At 40.9% G+C, this 16,830-nt stretch overlaps 1 protein-coding gene across 1 annotated transcript in view; it reads left to right on the top strand.

Moving 5' to 3' along the window:
• PKP2 (plakophilin 2) overlaps window positions 1-16,830 on the top strand; it is a 79,495-nt gene that overhangs the window by 57,328 nt on the left and 5,337 nt on the right. Inside the window, exons 7-11 of the mRNA XM_089526605.1 lie at window positions 10,993-11,110; window positions 12,215-12,376; window positions 13,151-13,324; window positions 14,846-14,999; window positions 16,534-16,723. Coding sequence (XP_089382731.1) covers window positions 10,993-11,110; window positions 12,215-12,376; window positions 13,151-13,324; window positions 14,846-14,999; window positions 16,534-16,723 — 798 coding nt within the window. The remainder of the gene's footprint in view (window positions 1-10,992; window positions 11,111-12,214; window positions 12,377-13,150; window positions 13,325-14,845; window positions 15,000-16,533; window positions 16,724-16,830) is intronic.

Here is a 16,830-nt window from a genome sequence, read left to right as displayed (position 1 = left end):
TGGCAAGATTGTTCAAAGGTGGTTTGTCATTGCCTTGCCCTGAGGCTGAGAGTATTCGACTTGCCCAAGATCACTCAGTGGGTTTCATGGCCAAGCAGGAATCAAACCCTGCTCTCCAGAGTCAGTCCAACACTCAAACCACTGCTACGTAGTATCAAACTGCATTATTTCTGCAGTGCTGATTAGACCTCGGATAAACAATCCAGTACCCTCCAGATACTTTGGACTATAATTTGTACAATCCCAGTCATCTGGATAGTGCCATGTTGTCTACTCTTACTTTGTACTGTATTCTGAGTATCACACACACACACACAACACAGTCATTTCTAGTGCAATTTTTGTGTTGGATTCAAAAGCTGGGAAAGGGAATTATCAGACCATTTTGAACAAAAGGTCCAGAGTCCTAATTTTAGTCCAGGTTGGGGGCTTGTTATTAATACAAGATAACAGAGGGAATGCTGTGGATATAGTATATCTTGATTTCAGTAAGGCCTTTGACAAAGTTCCCCATGATATTCTTGCAAACAAGCTTGTAAAATGTGGGCTAGACAAGGCAACTGTTACATGGATTTGTAACTGGTTGACCGACCGAACGCAAAGGGTGCTCAACAATGGCTCCTTTTCATCCTGGAGAGAAGTGACCAGTGGGGTCCCACAAGGCTCTGTCCTCGGGCCAGTTCTATTCAACATCTTTATCAATGACTTGGAGGACAAAATTGGGGGAATACTTATCAAATTTGCAGATGACACCAAATTAGGAGGAGTAGCTAATACTCCAGAGGACAGGATCAAGATTCAAAATGACCTGAACAGACTAGAAAACTGGGCCAAAGCTAACAAAATGAAATTCAACACGGAGAAATGTAAGGTACTGCACTTAGGGCAGAAAAATGAAAAGCACAGATATAGGATGGGGGACACCTGGCTGAATGAAACTACATGTGAAAGGGATCTAGGAGTCCAAGTAGACCACAAGTTGAACATGAGTCAACAGTGTGATGTGGCAGCTAACAAGGCCAATGTGATTTTAGGCTGCATCAATAGAAGTATAGCGTCTAGATCCAGGGAAGTAATAGTGCCACTCTATTCTGCTCTGGTCAGGCCCCACCTGGAATACTGTGTCCAGTTCTGGGCACCACAATTAAAAAAGGACATTGAGAAACTGGAGCGTGTCCAAAGGAGAGCGACTAAAATGGTGAAAGGTCTGGAAACCATGCTCTATGAGGAACGACTTAGGGAGCTGGGGATGTTTAGCCTGGAGAAGAGAAGGTTAAGAGGTGATATGATAGCCCTGTTTAAATATTTGAAGGGATGTCATATTGAGGAGGGAGCAAGCTTGTTTTCTGCTGCTCCAGAGACTAGGACCCGGAGCAATGGATGCAAGCTGCAGGAAAAGAGATTCCACCTCAACATTAGGAGGAACTTCCTGACAGTAAGGACTGTTCGACAGTGGAACAAACTCCCTCAAAGTGTAGTGGAGTCCCCTTCCTTAGAGGTCTTCAAACAGGCTGGATAGCCATCTGTCGGTGATGCTTTGATTGTGATTTCCTGCATGGCAGGGGGTTGGACTGGATGGCCCTTGTGGTCTCTTCCAACTCTATGATTCTATGATTCTAGGTTTTAAAGTTTTTTTGTTTTGTTTTGTTTTTCTCTTGTTCCCTGAAACAATCTAGTACCCAGGTGTTGACTGGCACCTCAAAAAGCAAAGGGGAAAAAAAGAATAAAGTTATATGAAACTAAATTAGGGAATGCAGACATTTCACGTTAACACAGATGAAACTATAGCCTTGTGAAGAAAATGTTGTATTCCCAGTGTTGTGTTTTGATTGTAATGCATGTGTATTGTGAAGGAGTGTTTGGAGAGTAAATCAGCAGAAGCAGAGGATCATAATCTTCCCTGTCTTCTGCATCTCCTGCTGAACAAATTTCCTACTAACTTGTTTTCCCCAGGAGGGCTCTACAGCCAGAGGAAGCTTGCTATGGGGAAAACAGCTTCAGACTATTTACAGACAAGAATCAGCACAAGGGATTAAATACCCTTTTCACTCTACCCCATGCATTCCCTTCTTTCTCTTTCTCTAACTTATTTATCTTCTTGGCTCTCTGTTTTTCCAACATTTTATTCTAAGAAGGAACTTGTAAGGGGCATGAAATAAAAGATGAAATTAATGTACAAGTATGGCTTAAACCTTCAACTGTGTCTTATACAACAGAAGCTGTCATTTTGATTATATTGGTCAGTCACCACAAGTCTTCTTAAGAAAAGCTTACCAAAATCAGATAATTGCTGGCAGTTTAATGCTGCTAATGATTCTCTAGCCATATTTTTGGGAAATGCCTCATAGTTGCCTTGTTTGTGGTGGAAGTAATTACACAAATAAACATGCTACTAAAAAGAGAGCCAGCATATTGTAGTGGTTTGAATGTTGGACTGCAACTCTGAAGACCAGGATTCGATTCCTTGCTCAGCCATAGAAACCCACTGGGTGACCTTGGGCAAGTCACACACTCTCAGCCCCAGAAAAGTCCTTGATAGGTTTTTCTTAGGGTAGTCATAAGATAGAAATCACTTAAAGGCACAACAACAAGAAAGTTCTGTTCAGATATTTGAATATATCTGATACTAATAACATTTATGAATAATTACTATCTTCTTTATCCTCTTTGCTGTAATTCTAGAACACCACAATATGTAACTGAAAACCTTATAGTATATTTTTACTTTGCATTGTTACTTTTAAAAAGTATGCAGATGATGCAGTTCTCCTTTCCTTTTCGGAAATAGACTTGAAACATATCTTGAGAGTTTTTGGAAGTTATTGTGAAGATAACGGCCTGATCATCAATTATAGCAAAACAAAAATTATGGTTTTCTCAAGAAAAAAGACTCGATCCAGGTGGATTCTAAATGGACATAGGTTAGAACAAGTTAACACTTTTAGGTATTTAGGAATAACTTTTCAAGCATCTCTTGGCTGGACATCCCAGAGTTCAATAGCTGTTCAATCAGCAAATAATAGTGCCAAAGCCCTAATCCGATTCTTTTATACTAAAGGAGGCCAATTTTTACCTGCAGCCTTGAAGGTGTTTCAGGCCAAGGTTATACCACAATTGTTATTTGGAATACCCATCTGGATCCAAGGTTTCTCTGTAAAATTAGAACAGGTCTTTTCCGTTTATCTTCGCAAATTATTTGGAGTACCTAATTGCGTCCCTTCAGCTGCTTTACGACTTGAAGCGGGCTGCCACTCTGTGGAATGCTCTGCTTGGACGTGGACTTTAAAGTACTGGTTGAAACTCTTTTATGCGGGCCCTGACTCAGGTCTCTGGCATCTTATACGGAAAGACAATTATACCACCCTATGGTCTAAAAATATCCAGGAGAAATTGCTGAGATTGGGTTTCTCAAGTAGTTTTTTAATGTCACAAGACCTTTCGAGAGCCCAGCAGATTATGATACGCCGCATAAAAGATATTGATACTCAATATTCTTTATCTTCTGCTTGTACCACCTGCTCTCCCATTAGCCTAGGGCTACAGTTTAACTCAGAGAAGGAGGCATTTTATCTGCAAAACCTGACTATTCCAAAGTACCGAGCTGTGTTCTCTAAAGCCAGATTTAATGTAATTCCTTCAGCACTTCTAGAGGGTCGGTTCAAGGGAATCCCCCACCATGAACGGGTTTGTCCCTGTGGTGATGGTTCTATTGAGTCGTTAGAACATGTCTTATTCTTTTGTACCTTCTATAAAGACGAGAGGGCAAGATTAATCTCTCCCCTCCTGCTCAAGTCTCCAGGCAGATCGAACAGTTGGTATATGGAATACCTGCTGAACGATGCTGAGAAAAGTAAAACGGAAACAGTGGCTAAGTTTCTTTGTTCGGCTGTTAAAACACGCAAGACTATGAGTCAACATAATTGAACAGCTTGGCCTTTTGCAACTTGCACTTATCTAGGCTCTGTGCCTAAGGCCTTGTATTATACATTTTTTTTTTTTAGAGCTTTTCAGTATAAAAATAAATATGAATTTCTATCCTTTGCGCAGGTTATGAATATATATTCCATGATTTTATCTTTAAAAGTCCGTGTATTTTAATGTTTTTAATGTTTTAAATATTTTAAATGCTCTATATGTTTTATATTTTTTATATATATTTTGATGTTGATGGCTTGTTGGCTGAAATAAATTACTGAACTGAACTGAACTTTTAAAAAGTGATAAAGCTAATGTGAAGAGCAGGAGAGGGAAGAAATGTGCATGTAGCCAGAATGCTTATTCATGCATCTGTATTCAGTGTGTAAAGAATTCTCTAAAAAGTAAATGTATTATCCCTTGAAAGAGGAATCACAACTGGGTTTTCTAGTTTGTTTCTCCTACTTGTTCCTGGGTGGGAAGACAAAACACTCCATGGACAGGGAAGGTTGCTAAACAACAGTCCATCATTGTTTGTACAAAACAGCAATGTCTTTGCAACTACAGTTACAAATGTAGTTTGGAAATCCCCTTCCCCCAGTTCAAGCTTTGGTGTTAAAATTCCATCCTTATCACTTTTGTTTCCTTTAGCTCTTGCATACCCATGAAATTATTTCTATGTGCACAAGCAAGGCTGTCACAAACATGCTACTGTCAACAGAACTTGCAGACTGCCCAAATGGGTGAAAGTGTTCTTTCAAGCAGAATATTTCACTAAAAACAGAAAATGGCATTTAAAAAAAACATGATTAACTGTCTTAAAATTTAGTTAGAAGATGATACAAAGACTAATACATACAGTACTGTGTTAGTACATACATACAGTACTGGGGCTGCCCATTAAGCCTGGTCAAAAGCATAACAGCTTGAATACATGCCATTCTGAAAGGGTTGCTAGCAGGGGGTTCTTTACATCAGGTGGACAAAGTATAGACCCTGAATCACATGCAGCTCATGGGAGCATTTTCACCTGTTCTATTGTGAACCTAGGAGAGGTTCAGTGGGGCTCGAGCATTATTTTCAGTGGGGCTCGAGCATATGCAATTTTTTTTACGCGGGGGGGGGGGGTCCGGAACGGATTCCCCGCATAAAAAAAGGGTGCACTGTATAAATAATGTATATATGTATATATAATCTGACAATTGCAAGATCAGCAGCAAGTTGGCAATTCGAGGCCCAAGCACTGCATAATGGGAGTGAGCTCCCATCACTAGTCCCACCTTCTGCCAACCTAGTAGTTCAGAAGCATGTGCAAGTAAATAAATAGGTACCACTTTGGTGGGAAGGTAACAGCATTCATGCAGTCATGCTGGCCACACGATCACAGAGTTGTCTTTGACAACTCTGGCTCTTCGTCTTAGTAACAGAGATGAGCACCACCTCCTACAGTTGGGCACCATTTGACAATCGTATTAAAGGGGAAACTTTTACCTTTATATAATGCAATGTGACGGGGGGGGGGCAGGGTACAGCTTACCATTGTCTCCTAGGAACAAATTTGGTCCCCTAGCCCCCCATAATTTCCCTCCTCTGCTTTCAGTCAACACTAAGGTTAATTTCAGAGGGTTCTTTAGGACTGGGGCTTAAAGTGGGGATTTACAACTGTGTCTCCATCATTCTGCAAGAAAAATGGCCACATGTGCTTATATGGAAATGGGATGGAGTTTCCATTGGCAGCCATGGGAGCTTTTTTCTGTCCACAACTCTGAGACCAGGGTTTGATTCCTATCTCAGCCATGAAACCACTGGGTGCCCTTGGGCAAGTCACATACTCTCAGCCTCAGGGAAAGGCAATGACAAACCACCTCTGAACAAAATGTGCCAAGAAACCCCCATGATAGGGTTTTCTAAATAAATAATAAATAGGGTCATCTTAGGGTCGCCATTAGTCAGAAATGCCTTGAAAGTACACAAGAACAACAACAACAATTTGCAACATGATGAGTATGTGGTGTGATCACTGCAGGAATAGGAAAAATTCAATGTTCTTTCCAAATGGAAATACAATGGCATTGAAATCTGGGAGGAATGTTGTATTAGTCGAAGGCTTTCATGGCCGGCATTGGTTGGCGGAGGGGAGCTGCTGGAGGTTGGAATTAGGACAGACAGGAGTGAGCACCCCATGAGGTGTAAACCCCCACTCTGTAGTGCTAATGCAGCGATGCACCTGCTGACAGCTAATAAATGGCTATGTCCTAATGTCTCTCTTTCAACTAGGACCTGGAGATCAGAACATGTTACCGTGGTAGTTTTCCAGTTTTATTGGTTACTATGTGTTTCCCAGCTGAGTTCATGATGACCTTAACAACCTAGACATTCTGGAGCCTCTTCCTCTTGAATTGCTTTTACTCCAAGACTACCTCATTGATAAATTTTGTAAAGGATGTCACCTGCTGCTAGTTGAATAATTTTGTCTTGATTTTATTTATAGGTCTTATAGGCGAAATGCTAGGGTTGCCTTGGGGCACCGTTTCTAGATGCCCCGCAACCCTAGGACGTCACCAGGAGTCATCGCTGTGCGGCACCTTATACACAGTGCTTGTAGCGATGACATCACTGCTGCGCACAGTCCAGATAGACCTGCACAGTAGTGACATGCTTGTGCCGCTGCAGGCAGTTTGCGGCGGCACTAAAAGGAGCCGCTGTTCATCACTCCTTTCCTTTCCACGTAGCCGTGCCATGCAATTTGGTTGCTGCAGCATGGCTATGTGGAAAAGAGAGGCGGCTCCCGGCCGCCTCTTTCTGGCGGTCTGTACCCCACCATTGTTTCTCTTTTTAAACTGTCAGCTAACCTCAAATACAATTTCTAGAATGTAAAATATTATAAGATAAAGCACCTAAAGTGTTCTAATGTTCATCTCACCACACAGAAAGTAAAAGATAAATCAGAATTAAATAGTCTTGATATAAAGGGAGAAACGAATAGGGTGGGAAGTGGAAAGAAAGCGCTTTCTAGCAGTAATTCTTTATAGCATCTGGAGTAAAATGGCTGCAGGCACTACAGTGTTTTTGGGGTGAGTGAGGCATAGAAAACTGCACCTGTTGAACTGTTTGGAAGAGCTTTGTTAGGGGTGGAGGTAGCTTTCTATTCCATTCTTCCACCATCACTGCAAACCATTCCAAAATGTGGCATGTGCTGGCTTTAATGGCACATTGAATTGGCATACCGTAAGTCACTAATAGGATCCCAGCTTCAGTAAATTTAAAACCTTAATAAATAGTATAGTGTCTAGATCGAGGGAGGTAATAGTACCACTCTATTCCACTTTGGTCAGGTCTCATCTGGAATATAGCATTTGGTTCTGGGCACTGCAATTCAAAAAGGATGTCAACAAACGAGTGTGTACAGAGGAGGGCAACCAAAATAGTGAAAGGTCTGGAAACCATATTCTATGAAGAGCAGTTTAGGGAGCTGGGTATGTTTAGCCTGGGAAAGAGATTAAGAGGTGACATGTTTAAATATTTGAAGGAAAGGCATATGGTAGAAGGAGCAAGTTTGTTTTCTGCTGCTCCAGAGACTAGGATATGGAGCAGTGGATGCAAACTACAGGAAAAGAAATTCCACTTCAACATTAGGAAGAACTTCCTGACAGTAAGAGCTGTTCAACAGGCAAACACACTGTCTCGGAGAGTAGTGGAATCTCCTTCTTTGGAGGTCTTTAAACAGAGGCTGAATAGTCTCTTAGGGATGCTTTCATTGTGAGTTCCTGCATGACAGGAGGTTGAATTAGATGGTCTTTATGGGTCTCTTCCAACTCTATGATTCTATGAAAAAGTGCGATCACATTCCCTCTAATTTTGTTCTTATTACTAAAATGTAAGGAAAATAATTGAAATAAAAAATCAATTCCTGGGGAGAGAGTTCCAAAGTATGGTAGCAGCCACAAACAACATGTTGTCCCATGTTCCCACCAACCATGCCTCTGAAGGCTATGGGATAGAGAGAAGTGCCTCTTCTGTTGATCTTAAAAGTCGGGCAGGTTTATATGGGAAGATAAAAATCATTCCTGCTTTTGATTTATAGGATGACTGCAGCCTTGATTAGGAGAAGGGAAATAAAGAAAAGATGGGGGGGGGGGGCTGTATCACACAGTCTTTCTTTCTGTAAACTAAGGCGCGGTATATACCGCCCCTTTGGGGCGGCCTGCACCCACCCCTTTTAGCTCCAGGTTGGAGGCATGGCAGCCTCACTGGCAGCCCTGAGTCCCCAATCCAGAGTTTTTCCAGACCACGGAGAAGTGGCAAAATGCCGTTTCTCCATGGTATGGAAAAGGAGTGTCCTTGGGTTTTCATGCCCCTGGACACCCCAAGAGCAGCAGCCATGGGAGAGCCCCTTTCTCCCTGGTGTCGTTCCCTCAGCCATTTTGTGGCTGCAGGAACGAGGCATGCCCAGAAGGAGCTCCATTTCAGAACGCCTTCTTGCGCCGCAGCCAGGCCGCCATAAGCAACCTGGGGTGGCGCAGAGACAACACGAGCCATGACATTTGGACGCGGTGCATGTGTGACATAATCATGGCGGCCCCCGTGTAGATGGGAGGCCGCCATGACTACGGCGCTGCAACCCTACTATGTGGCCAGGCTGGCGCAAAGCACTGGTCTAGATCACACCTCAGATCCCTCCAGTACTGAGCTGCAATCTTAATGCACTTAAGTCAAGACAAAGGCCCACATAATATTGGCTGTCTTACTTTTGAATAAACGTATGTGGTATGTTAGTGAATGAAGCCATGAGCAGATTTATCATCTTGTTAGATATGGATAAATTCTCAAAGGGACAAATGCTTATCTGGACTTGATCAAGAAGGTGAAAGTTTACAGATAAGAGGGGATATATTTATTAGCCCAGATTATCTTTATGCAGTTGACTATGTTGTATGAAAATCCTTGTCATGCAAGGATTTAACGGTCTTTAAACACTTTTCTGGTGAGCTCTTACGAGAACATTGTTTGCTTAGCCTGCTTCAAATTTGCTCCTGTTATTGTTTTTACACTCCTGGCTGCAAAGCCACATGAAAATGAAACCAAAGGGGGAAAGGCAAGATTTTAAAAGTTTATGTTCCTAGAGCTACTTCCTAATTTCACATACATTTTAATGGACCATTTAAATGTTTGTTTTATCCAAACAAGTATCATGTGCAGTTTACATAACAATGTGGTGTTAAGTTTTTAAGCCATGTTCTGTATCACTTGCCGCACCCTAAAACAAACACAAAAGGGGGGGGGGGGTCCTGCAAGTAAGAAATCCCCACCCCACATATAAAATGAATTATCTGCATGAATAATATTTGGCCTCTTCCATATTTTTTTAAAAAATCTGGTTGTTATACATATTTTAATAAAACATTGTGAAAGACCATAGATAAGTGACAGAGTGTATGCTTTTCATGCAAAAAGTCCCAGATTCAACTAGCACCAGAGCTTAGAAATATTATGCCTTTGAACTTTAATTCTCAGAATCCCCAACCAGCATGGCCATTAGGGATTTTTGGGACTGTAGTCTAAAGAAGCAACTTTTCCAGTTTTTAAGTAGGGCTAAATGGGAAGAACTCCTCCATAAAACCTAGAAAAACCACTTGTTCTGTGCTTTGAGAGACAGACTCCAAAAGACCATATTTATTAAGACCTCCAAGGACGATCCCCAAGAAGCACTCTGCTCAGGTGCTGCAGATTCAAGGATGTGGCTTCCTTGAGTGAGGACAAGAGTCCTACTATCTATCAGTAAATACATAAGTTAAATATTTGGTTCTAAATTATATTAGACCAATTGAATCAGTGGAACTTACCTATATGTTACCTTACTATTTAGCAGTTGCTTCAGTGGGTCTACTCTAGTTTGAGGCTGACCAATAGGATTTAAGCCATATATGAAGTTAAACATCTCCTTTCTACTTACCCTGAACTAAGTATGTAAGGCCTTGGTCTAAATTCAGGGTAGCACATATCTGTATATATGCTTTCAAATCACCTGTTGACTATGGCAACACCATTGCGTTTTCTTAGACAAGAACTTTTGGGAGGTGGATTCGCCAATTCCTTCCTCTGAAATGTAGCCCACAGCACCTAGAATTCATTAGCAGTCTGATCTTGGAAGTACTAATTTAGCTTTCAAGATCAGACAGCATCTAGTTTCTTAGGATAGGTTATTTAATTTTGTCTCCCACAACTTCCTGCTTGACATAGTCTTCCCACATGCAAGTGTTTTAAGGATTCCACTGTCACCTATAGAAGAGTTGCAGGTAAGTTACATTGAAATCAGGAGTCTTATGTCAAAGTAATGATGTTTAGGATTGTACCATGCATTGAATAATCTAAATAATTGACTGGCCAAATGTTGCTTTTATAATTTCCCACCAATATTGCCTAGAAAGAGAGCTTGCATGGTATCGTGGTTTAAGTGTTGGACTACTCCTCTGGAGATATGGGTTTGAATCCCTGCTCATCCAGGGAAACCTACTAGGTGACCTTGGGCAAATCAAACTCTCTCAGCATCAGAGAAAGGCAAAGGTGAACTCCTTCTGAACAAATATTGCCAAGAAACACCTATGATAGGTATGTCTTAGGATTGCCATAAATCAGAAACTACTTAAAGCCATGTAACAACATTGTCTAGAAACTTTTACAGCAGAGTGACTGAATTTTGATCTGGGCATCAGACAATGATCCTTGTGGATCCCTGTGTTCAGTAATTTCTTTTTTCCTCTATTCAACCAGAGAGAAAAGCAGCCAGGAAACATAAGTCCAACACACATTGCAGAAATAATCCAGTTTGAGACCACTTTAACTGCCCTAAGAATTGTAGTTTCTTGTGGCACCAGAACTCTGACAGAGAAGGCTAAATGTCTCACAAAAACTGCAGCTCCCAGAATTCTCTAGCATTGAGCCAGGGTACTTAAAGCAATCTCATACTGGGTTATTTCTGCAGTGTGTTTTGGACTACAGACTCTGATTCACATGAAAAAGTTTCTACAAAACTGAAACATCATATTTGTATAATCAATTCCAATTCATTTTTAACAGAAACATGAGCTCTGCTGGCCCTGAGGGGAGGAAAAAGATGAGAGAATGTGATGGATTGATTGAATCATTGGTGTATTACATCCAAGGAACCACAGCAGATCATCAGCCAGATGATAAGGTATCTTGTTCAAATGAATGAGTTTTCTATATCTAGAGATGGGTGACATTGTTATTTAAGCTGGAATGCATTGGTGTGCTACACTAGCATAAAAATAAGTTGAGCAAGCAGTTGCATTTTCTCAGAGTTTGTATAGTCACTAAACCTCATACAGCCAACGGTTTTGCAAGCACACCAACATCCCTTTCTCTTACATTTAACTTGGTGGATGGGGAATTCATCATCTATTGTGCACTGAGTGAGTTCAGGCCCTGTTGGCACCCATTATGCAGTTAGCTGTGGAATCCAGTATAACTACACTGACATATATTAAAATATGTAGGAATTTGGTTCATATTGTACTTTAATCATTATAAAATGCATTTATTTATTGTTTATATATAAATGACTTAAGTGCATATAAATTGGTATTAATGTGATATTAACTATGTTATTAGCCCAAAGGGTACAAAACTAGTAATGAAATTGACTACCTCATTTTCTTTTGTTAGTATTCATAAACATGAATCATCAGCAGTTACAATGATCATCCATAGATTTTGGGTCCTGGAAGCAACCCCCAGTGGATACCAAGGGCCCACATTTTGTTGTTGTTGTTGTTGTTGTTGTTGTTGTTTACATTTAGAATTTAACTGCTGAACAGTATGTCAGCCAGTGTTTTGAAGTCTAATCTTAAATGACCAATCTGGTGGATTTGATGCATCTGAAATTATGCATTTGATTCATTTTCAAAATAATGATAAGAGATTTTGGAAAAATAAAATTCTGTAAAACACCATTCATTTCAGTGCCCCCTACTGCCAAGACCTCCTGATAGGTTTGCCTTAGGGTTGCCATGAATCAGACACAGCTTGAAGGCCCACAACAACAACCCTGTTCAAGAATCCAGAGTTCTACATGAGACACAAAGTATTTGAGGGCACTTTTCATCTCAGCCACCACTGGAGAAAATCATGTCAGTCGTGCAACAAGCCACACTCTATGAAGCACCCTCAAAAAGGCCAAGCACACAAATGCCTGAAACTACTATGCATTACAGGTCTTTACTTGTCTCTTCCCATTGTTTACACAGACAGAATAATGCTCATTTCTTCCTTCTTTCAGGCCACAGAGAACTGTGTGTGCATTCTTCATAATCTCTCCTATCAATTAGAATCTGAGCTTCCTAGTAGTTATACCCAGCATATCTATATGCAAAGAAGAGATGTTCCTTCCAATAACAACAGCATTGGATGCTTTGGAACCAAGAGCAGGAAAGCAAAGCAGGTAATGGTTGGTGCAGGGAGGAGCAGTAACTCAGTAGTACTAGTAGTAGTAGCTTTACAGTCAGCCCTCAGAATTAAGGAGCAGACAGGCATGAAGCAACGGTTCATGACAGGCCACGTAAAGTTTTTTTTCTATATAAGCAAGGCATTACAGAGATAGTAATTATCCTCATGCAGTCTTTATTGTTTAAATAGGCCCAGAAGCAGATGAAAGGCTCTCCCTCCATCCCAACTGCAAGGAAGAGAAGAAGAGGCAATTTCTGATAGACTTAATCCCCTCCCCTACTGACTCTGGAGAGCAGGGTTCAAATCCCCATTTGACCATGGAAACCCACTGGGAGCCTTGAGCAAGTCATAAAGCCTCAAAATGAAAGCAAATGCAACCCCCCTTTGAGCAAATCTTGCCAAGAAAACCCAGTGATGGGTTCACTCACCTTAAGTTGCCTGAAGTCAAAAATTACTTGAAGGCATATAATAACTACAAGGAAAGGTTGTGGGTACATTTTGGGACTAAGTAGCTCTGCTGGCTGAGAGATTCTTGGGGCTTTAATAAAAAAAATGTCTAATCATGCCTACAACTGGGGTTATCAGGATGTTAGGCTTTACTGACAGGCATCATTCCAAAGACAGACAGACATCAGTTCCAGGGTTGTTCTTCTAAGCGCAGTAGGCCACTGTTACGTGACAGACCAACTGGACCATTTCAGTCTGTTTCAAAGAGGCAAGACTCTTGTTCTTAAATTGCCATCTTTCTTGAATCTCTCTGTGTGTTTAGAAGCAACAGGACCTGCCACTTCCTGAGGAAAAGAGTGTCCCCAGTGGCATTGAAACACTCTGGCATTCCATCCTAATAAGAATATACCTGTCCTTAATAGCCAAAAGCACTAGGAGCTACACTCGGGAAGCATCACTAGGAGCTCTGCAGAATCTCACAGCAGGCAGTGGACCAGTAAGTATGGAAGACGGGGTTATTGCCTTTCTTCAGTGATATACTGGTAATATTTGAAGTTCAGGGGATTACCATAGTAGTTCCCACAATAATTTGGATATCCAAAGAGAGTCTAAAAATGCAAGCTGCAATTATTGTCCCCTCATTTAAATTTTTACCAATTTCAGTTCCCTCAAGAGCAGGTCTCATAATTCAAACTGCTGGTGATGACCTATAAAGCCCCACACAGCTCATGTCCAGGTTATTTGATCTCACATGTGAATGGTTTTGACATCTGGGCAAACCCTTTTCTCTTTCCTTCCTTCCATCTTCACAGATACATGTGGGAACATGAGAAAGGGCCTTCTTGGTAGCTTCTCCCAGTTAGACTGGCACCCTTCTTACTATCCTTCCATAGACAGGTGAAGACCATTTTGTTCCAGGAGGCCTTTGAGAATGAATTTTTCAGGGGAAACGAAGCTGTATAATGTGCTGGACTTTCACTTATTGTTTTTAACAGCATGGATTTTTAATTATGTTTTAACTGCTGTAAGCCACCTTGATTCCCTCACTTAGGAGGTGTAATATAAATTTATTATTATAATTATTGTTACCCCTTCATTCCAAACTATACCCAATGTATTTTTGCTGAGAAAATTCACTCCTCTCTCATGCTACTGGGACAGAGAAGCCTGGGGGAGTGGGTCAGTGGCAGATGACTTCATCAACCCCACTAATGAAAATATCCTGGTGCTTTGACCATAAAAGCCCTGACTCCACTACAGCACCCATTTCCTTCTTCAATTTCCTTTCAATTTTTCACATAACAACAGATGACAACAGAAAACATGGTGAGATGAAAGAGGGAACAAGGAGTGTATTTGGATTTTTCTGAGCTGTGAGCTCAGCTTTTATTAGCATAGTGGTTCTCAACCTTTGGTTGCCCAGTTGTTCTGGACTTCAGCCCCAAGAAGTCCAAATCAGCAAAGTTAGTGGTGAGGACTTCTGGAAGTTAATGTACAAAACATCTGGAGGACCAAAGGTTGCAAGCCACTGCGCTAATGGAAACAAATGCCTGGATTTAGCATGTGCTTAGAGGTATCCTTGTTCTTTAATTCCAAGAGTTTATTCTTTTAGTCTACCTTTTATCTGGAGCTCACATTTGTAGTAAAAAAATAAAAGAAAAGAAAAAAAAGTTGGACCTGCAAGCCTAAAGTCTGGTCATTGTGATGACAGTGTGTGCAAATCCTATCCCTGATACAGCACCAGGTATTAGTTAAAGTGCCTAGGGTCAAACAGCACACTGACATTGGTCTGATACCTAAAAATGTAAATGATACAGGAGCTGAAAATCCCTATCCCATGTCATAGAACTACATGCATCCAGGAGAGAAGAAATGACTTTTAAGATATTTTTTGTGTAGTCATGCTTTGATCAGTGGTTGATAATCAGTAGCAGCATCTACCACTTGAAATTAAAAGGATGCTTTGCATCTGCTGTTGAATTTACCAAGGCTGAAAGCTGCATACTTTTTCTGACAGATGCCATTTGGGGTAGCCTATATCATTGTCAAGAAGGCCAATGGCCTCCCAAGTATTCGAAACATGCTACATGTGAGCAGTGCAAGTGTCCGAAAAACTGCAGTCTCTCTTCTCAGGAACTTGTCTCGTAACACTTCTCTGCAGAATGAAATAGGTAAATAAATGACAGTTAAACCAACATTATCTGAATGTTTCATGAATGTTAAGTGCATTGCAATATATCAACAATTTTGAGTTAGATAAATGCTATTCAGCTATAAAAGCAACAGTAATGCTTTATATCAATAAAGACTCACAGCTGAGTGTGTCAGTTGTATTTTCCCTGCCCCCCACTCTATGTTTTTGTGTGATATTATACAAATGTACTTTTATGGTGTTTGATTCTCTGTGTCTCCCTTGGCCCTACCTGATGTGCTGGTTTTAACTTTTGTTCATTGATTTATTTGTGCATAGATCTAACATGCATAGACCTAGTCCATGTAATTGACACAAAATGTCCTAAATGTAGTCAGTATTCCTAAATGCTGTATACACATTGAATCAAACAGGGAATGATAATTCAACACTTAGCAAAATATTATTGATACAATCAATCTGTTGTAGATTGAACTAACAGATGAATCTAGGTCAGTGTACAAATATCTGCCATATATATGAAGTGTGAGTGTGGTGTGTGTATACACACACACACACACACACACACACACCTATATTGCACAACAGTTATCTGTATGCAAGGTTTTGTAGGGCATTCTCTTCTTCTCTCAGTTTCCAAGTTGCATATTGTATAAGCCTCCAAATGCTAGTAATCCCTGAAGCTCTGCAGAACTTCACAGTAAGCAGTGAACCAGTAAGTATAGGACAGAGAGTTATTGCCTCTGTTCAGTGGTATACCCACGCAGCAGCAAACTGATAAACACACACATATACACAGAGTGTCATCCTAACACTGATCCTCTGAGAAAAGTAAATACCAAACATTTGTTCTTTCAGTACTAAAGAATGTGGCTTCAAACATTTTCTGTTATTTTTCAAATAGTTATCAAGTGGAAATGAGTTTTAAGCTAAAAGGTGCGATAAATTCATTAAATTTCTACATTGGGCTATAGCAGAGGATTCTTTTCTTCCAAGGATGGGAATTTCAATCCATCCAAATAGCACCATAACTCATAAAATTTCCTTTTATGGAAAAGGTTGGGGGGGGGGGATTTTAAAAAGATATTTAAGCCCAGTACATACCGGCCTTTCATGCGCCCTCATCACGTGCGAGGGTTGCCTGTAGATAGGAGCATCCACACACCCCGCAACCCTCTCATGTGATGAGGGCGTAACAATGGCAGCGCCCTGTTTACATGGGCGCCACCATTGTTACATAAGTGCCATGCGGTGTCTGTATGGTGCCTTGCAGCACTTACATAATGAGTGTGCCAGTGGCGCACTTGCTATGCAACCGCCGCAGCTTCAAAAGAACCCGCTTTTTGCGGGTTCTTTTTCTGCTGACAGGAAGCCTTGCCGTTTGGCAGCTGAGGCTTCCCTCCAGCGGAAAAACAGGCACCAGCAAGCCACCCTTTTTGGGCGGTCTGTACCGCACCATAAATGCTGAATATCATTTAATGGGTATAGTTTAATCAATTAGATAGCCATATCCTTGAGAACTAAAATAAGGACATGTCACCCTCATCTTCTAGCCAGAGAAGTCTTGCCTGATTTGGTTGCCATACTACCGGATTCACTTCCAACAACTGATGTGGCCAATGAGACCACTGCTTCTACCTGTTACGCTTTATACAACCTGACTCAGAACAACTCCCAGAACGCCAAACTCCTCTTGAACTCTGATGGCATCTCAAAGATTATGAACATCAGCACAAGTGAGAGGTGAGCCATTTTCATTTATGCTCTTTAAATGCGCAAAATAAACCTTTTACCAATTTATCTTTTACCAATCTGTTTTTCAGTTGTCCCAAGGATGAAAGTAAAAAAAT

This window comes from Sceloporus occidentalis, unplaced genomic scaffold, assembly GCF_023333645.1.
Source record: "Sceloporus occidentalis isolate IW3139 unplaced genomic scaffold, rSceOcc1.0.p SCAF_5, whole genome shotgun sequence".
NCBI classification, from domain to species: Eukaryota; Metazoa; Chordata; class Lepidosauria; order Squamata; family Phrynosomatidae; genus Sceloporus; species Sceloporus occidentalis.
The sequence above is the reverse complement of the archived record's forward strand: the minus strand, read 5'-3'. Positions and strand labels throughout refer to the sequence as shown.